The 6,079-nt window shown below is 34.0% G+C and overlaps 1 protein-coding gene across 1 annotated transcript in view; it reads right to left on the reverse strand.

Annotated features, from left to right (window-relative positions):
* The window catches only part of LOC103772306 (UPF0317 protein C14orf159, mitochondrial-like), a 6,836-nt gene extending 1,464 nt beyond the window's left edge, over positions 1 to 5,372 (reverse strand). The window contains exons 1-4 of the mRNA XM_008939634.1: positions 5,340 to 5,372; positions 4,350 to 4,461; positions 1,259 to 1,412; positions 354 to 552 (exon numbers count right to left, since the gene is read on the reverse strand). Of these exons, the coding sequence (XP_008937882.1) occupies positions 354 to 552; positions 1,259 to 1,412; positions 4,350 to 4,461; positions 5,340 to 5,372 (498 nt within the window). The remainder of the gene's footprint in view (positions 1 to 353; positions 553 to 1,258; positions 1,413 to 4,349; positions 4,462 to 5,339) is intronic.
* Positions 5,373 to 6,079: the final 707 nt, after the last annotated feature.

Genomic DNA, 6,079 nt, shown 5'->3' on the forward strand with positions numbered 1-6,079 from the left:
GCTTGTATGGAGAGCAGGACATGTATAAAGAAATGGTCAGAACACTGCATGGGTCATCAGTTGAAGCAGCAAAGGCAAACCAGAACAGAAATCAAATGAAATGGCTGCCACAGCACACAGGAAAAAAACTTTGTCACTATAAATGAATAAAAACGCAGATTTGCCTTGCAGGAAGTTGAGAAAAGCACTGAACTGAGGCTGGGCATGTTCTACCCTGTTATTTTTATGCATTCAGTATTAGCACCTCCCTAAAGTTACCATGCAGGTAGGAAAACAAGGTCTGATTCTGAGCAATAGGTATACGAACATCATGTAATTATAGACAAAGACTATGTGTGTGTGTGTATACTTACCTTATACATGCTTACATTACATTTTTGCTCAACATTTCTTATAGGAATGCCAGCATTTTGGACTGCTTTTTCAAAAGAGAAGCTGCAGCCTAAATAAAAAGTGACCATGTCCTTAAGTTGTTCAGAATACTCCTTTAGGCTTTTTAGTGATCCAGTACAAGCTCCATGCTCATATATTCTGTACCGTAGGCAGTCAGTTCTAGTGAAATAAGAAGTTGTCACAGCTTTATTATGTTTTTTGAAAACAATGTGTTTAACAATTGTCAAACAATTGTTTGAACTGACATTAACCCAGTATCACACCAGAAGATAGAGCCTTCTTTATGCACTGTTTTTACCTCTGAGTAACAATGGAACAAGCATGTGCAAAACCCCCAGAACACTATTCTGCACAAAAACCAGAAGCTAGTAATCAGAAAATGCTAGAGTTTGGTATTTTTCCGGTTTTATAGGTAAATGTCCCTTACGTATAACTTGTGGCAGGGCTTCAAAAATGAGAAAGCTGTTTTAAATGTTGCTTTTAGTATTTACTACTGGAGTACTTCTTTAAAATTTCAAGAGACTCTACATATATCACGCAGTCACCATGCCTGCATGACTACTAAATAAATGTAAAACCCTATTTTTTAATTCTGCTGGCTCACACTGCAAAATATTTAGAAATTACAAAAAAAATAACTTTTGCATCAGAGAAATACTTGTAATACTGACAATTATCAAGTTTCTCAAGAACAAGACAATTAAGCTGTTAAACTCAGGCATAGTTTTCATTCAAAGGTGTAACTCCAAGACGAGAAACTTGTTCAAAGTATACAACAGCGTAAGCAGGCTGCTCCCTGGAACCTCCTTAAACCCCACCAGCATTCACTGCAGGACTTTAACAAGCAGAGTTGGTCTGTAGTTACCTGATATCGGAATCACTACTCAGAGAAGTACATTTCCAGTCGCCTGGTTTGCTTTTGTACAGTAGTGGCAGGGGTCCATCATTTGCATGGCAAAACTTCTCAAAGTCATCAGCCAGGGTTTTGTGCAAAATCACCACATTGGCCTGTTTGTAGCCTGAAATTGTGGAAGGTAGGAATGACTGGTTACCAGTTCAGCTTTTCGTTTCTGAGACAATAACTTTTTTCTATAGGTTTCTTTAGATGGTCTATAAAAAAAATACCTGAAGGAAATTTTTGTTTCAGAGCTCTATAATTAAATTAAACAATTTTTTAAAACATTTTTTAAATCATAGCTAGATGTACTCTGCATGTAAAGTAGTTCACAGCTAAAATAGTTGGCAGACATGAGTAGTACTGAACTACGAAGACAGCTTAATTACTTTAATAAACATTTCTATGAATTAATGTATAATTTATTGCCTAACCTAGGAAATAAGTATTCTCCAGGAAAATGCTTTACTTTGTAAATGTTAGAAAAGAGTCAGTGCAAGGCTACTCCATACCATACTTTCACCACTTTTTTCTTTTAATATCAAGCTATAAATAATGGTCAGTCCAACAGTAAAACCCTGTTATCCTGACATTATGTAGCCCACTCTTTAGAGTTCGTTGGCTATGGAATTTTATCATGGGTTGCAATTTGACAGACATTATTACAGCTCAGGAGTAAACTCTTCCCTGTCACACTGAATCTCAGTCATTTCTACTATTTCTAATAAAAAAACCCAACAACAACAAAAAAACCCCAAAACCTAAAATGAACAGAACTGCTACACTTTCTTCACTTCATAATTTTGATTTAAAGGTTCTTGACAACTACCATGCGATAGCTTCTAAAGACATTAACATTTTAGCAATGAGTGTCAACAAAAAAAGCCCACATTCATTTATTTAGCAAAAAATTATTTTCTAAACAGTAGTATCAATGCCATGTTAATTTTCCTTCATGTAAATACCAGCTGTTTAAATGCACAGAGGGAATGTGGTGTACAACTAGTCTGTGGTGTATAAAACTGCCAATTAACTGTCCCTTACTCCTGTATTGATTGTCTTGAAAAGTTATTACCATGTCTGATATTAGACAGGCGAATAAGAGGCTGAAAAGAACCTCTGACTTTCTTAAATAATGCAGTAGTCTGTTATCCAAGAGGCAATAATTTAGTTTAAATCAATAACCTGCCTTAAAAGGCTGTACAAAATCAGCCAAATCATACTCTTGTCCAAAGCTAACATAGAAACTAAAAGATAAAATTCTATTCCTGGTGGAAAAAATGCAAAGCAAAGGCTGAGGTAAGCATGTATTTGCATACTGAATGTGACCACAAACTGCTCTCTTGGGAGTACTCAGCACAAAAATTCATTTTATTACTAGCAAATGATACTAAATACAGAAACAGTTTCTTGCTAAATACAGAAATATGTTTTTGTTAAATAAACATACTAAATTTACCACTGAATAAAATACTACATTCAGTTACCTCACAACTTAATTCCCTGCCACCCATGTGAAATCCACAGACACTTTCTATTTTGCTGGTGATATTCAGGAATTCTTAAAATTACAGTTTCAGTCAGTGCACTCAACTTGGACAACACTGAATTTAAAATACTAGTCACAGCTGACAGAGTGAATCTGCAGGTAACTTTCAGGTACTCTATAAACTCAGGAAGCTTCATTCTAACTTCCTGACAACTTCACTGCTCCTCTATCTTTTTTTTTTTTTTATAGATTAAAAGACATTTTTCCCTTCCCATATCTTCTTTTTTTAATGTATGTATGTATATATATATATGTACTTTCATTAGGTATCCATCATAACAAACATATTCATGAGCAATGTTAGTGAAGCTGGACATGCTGATCAACCCATGCATAAATTCAACACATTTATGTCCCAGTTCAGAGAAGTTTAGAAGGAGCTCTTAATTTCTTTGGTGAATGACAAAGAGGACAGTAAGAGATAATTATTTTGCTTGTATATCACCCAACAATGTAAGACAATTTTAAGGATTCTGAGAAATTCCAATTACCTTAGATTTTCAGTTGTTGCATAACAGAGCTGTATGCTTATGGCTAGAAGTCTGAACTTGTTTTGTATGTAAACAGTACTTTTTTTCAAATGTTAAATTTAACACATTGAAAACTACTGCAGTAATACACTTAAAAATACAGTTGGGGCAAATTGAGGATTATTAATGTTACAACATATTCCATTAGTACTTTTCAACTTCTGTACTGAGGAAAAAGAAAGCCATTATTTTGAGACTCACTATGATTCTATAAAATGACCTTTAATGTTCTTACATTATAGAAATGCTTCTACATACAGCTTTGTTGATTAGCTATTTGCCACAGTATTTTTAGTTATCTTAAGTCACATTTTAAAGTTGATCAGAAGAATGACAGGCTTTTCTGCTTCTGTAAAGGTCCAGCTAGGAAAGGCAAAACAGAAATCAATTTTCCAGAATGCATTCAGTTATCTGAGTATAAATCTGTGTTTTCCCTCCCCCTTACAATTTCCAGTTTTGCTGAGTCAATAATCTCCAACTCCTGCAAAAAATGAAGCAGTAAACAACTTCTGTGACGTCTTTAATTCTTCTCCAGATCTGATGCACTAAAAAAAGCATGGTCTCCATGAAGAACGTAGTGTGTCATCCTACAAACGTGATAATAACATATGCAAGAGAAGCCAGAGTTGGTTAAAGATTTTTCAAATATTTTCTGCATCTGTAACTTCTCAATGACATAAATGAGAGTTGAGGGATGCACTGCAAACATTGAGAACAAAGTCCATGTACTTTATACAGGTAGGATGATATGCTTTTCTCAGATGTAGCTTTATGATTTAAGAACACAGTGTCAGGTGCTTACAGTGTGATTTAAAAAACACTCAAGTGACTTAAGAATACAAGCCAACTTACTGTTTTCTTCTGGTTTAATTGAGTGCTTTTAGTATTCCTACGTTCCCTCACAAGCAAAAAAAAAGAAAACTCATAATTGTGAATCTAAAATGGAGTCACTTTTACACGTAGAGCTGTTAGGTTTACTTACCCTCTGCCATTCCAGAAGTATTACTAATATTAAGTCTGTTGCATCGAATTATTCTTCTTAGCATATGGGGTAGGAGAGATTTCAAACCTCCTGTCAAAACCATCTCTTCAGCCTTAACAAAGATAATGGTAAATTTACACACAAAGCAAATTTATTTTTTCACATCTTAAATTCCAATTTGCTGGAGAACTTAGCTTATGTTTCCTCCTTGTGCTCCACCAAAGTTATTATCGCTTATAACTCAAAAGGCAGATCAAAGTCAAAAGGTTATTTCACTGACATTTTATGACTAAATATACTGAATCATTGAATGAACTAGCCAGAGACATGCACTTTAACATTCATAAATAAAATGGAAAGTTTTGCTGGATGATAATGTAAGAAAATGGTTTCTTTCCTCCATGATAAATATAAATTTCCTAGTCACTTCTCCAAAATTTCTTGTAAGTCTAAAATGGCAAAAACACAAATGGATTAACCTACCGAGCTATAATCTGTAATAGCACTTCTCTATTCAAAATGCTTTTAGACCATTAGCAATACAACCTTGCAGTAGAAAGATAACTATATTCAGAACATGTCATTTTAATACATTTCACATGTACTTTTCAGATACTAATTATGTAGAAATGAATACTCTGTGGCTATTCTTCTGCTGGGAGAGCAGACATGTAGATGTTTAAGGCACTTTTCATACAATCTGGAGTAGGAACAGAGATAAGTACCCTAATCACAATCACTATCTGACTCTTCTTACATCTTTTGGAGATTTAAGGTCTTTTTGCCCGCAATCTAGTCAAAGTTCATGCAAAGTTTTTCCCTCAACCTAAATGACCTAATAACTAAAAGGAGTCAGTTACCGCACTATTAGGAGAAAAGATAGCCTATGTTAAAAGTCATAATTTTTCTGCCTGTGATTTTAACCTTGGTCACTTTTAAGTAAAGAAACTGAACTATCCTCCAAGTAATCAAATTACCAATTACAATTACCTCCAAGTTTTTCTTTAATTCAGAAGAAGCCATTCTTGATGTCATTCATAAGAAGTAATAAATATGACAGAAGCTGTGCTGCTTTTTTTTAAATGTGCCAGTAAATTAATGTACAATGAGATGTTACAACCTTCTAGCAAAAGTTAACTTTTCTGTTAAAGGTCCACAGTTTTATACTATGACAGTACAAAGTTTCACAGTGGAGTGAAATATAAGTGAAACACTTTATTGTGAAAATTTATACCTCTGAGCAACTCATTCCTTAATTAACGTGAAGGAAGAGCAGTGATATGTTTTGACTGGAATTACAGTCTTATCATAGGCTGTCTATCCAAAATGCTTCCCAAAGCTTGCAGAATTCTGGGAGGTTACATTTGGTGCACTGAAATTTAGAGTAAATTTTGTATCTGTTCTTAATTCTGCAATGTTTATATAACATTGTCAGTCAAAAGAAATCAGTCTGGATTTTTTTTTCCTGAACTTTACTTACTACTTTCTTACTCTTCTCATCTTTTCTGTTTCTACACTGTAAGTCTGTATACTGTACAAAAAATGGTCTTCATTACTAAATAATGAATAATTCCAAACACACACACACTTAACAATAACAAGAAATTTGACTTAGAAATGTAGATGAGCTTTAATCTAGGCCCATAAGTGTCTGTTTAAGAGACATTATTCTTTTGTAAAGAGAATTTCTAACGCAAATCTGGAATTATTCATTCAAGAAGTCACAAATT

This window comes from Merops nubicus, unplaced genomic scaffold (assembly GCF_000691845.1).
Source record: "Merops nubicus isolate BGI_N331 unplaced genomic scaffold, ASM69184v1 scaffold16594, whole genome shotgun sequence".
NCBI classification, from domain to species: Eukaryota; Metazoa; Chordata; class Aves; order Coraciiformes; family Meropidae; genus Merops; species Merops nubicus.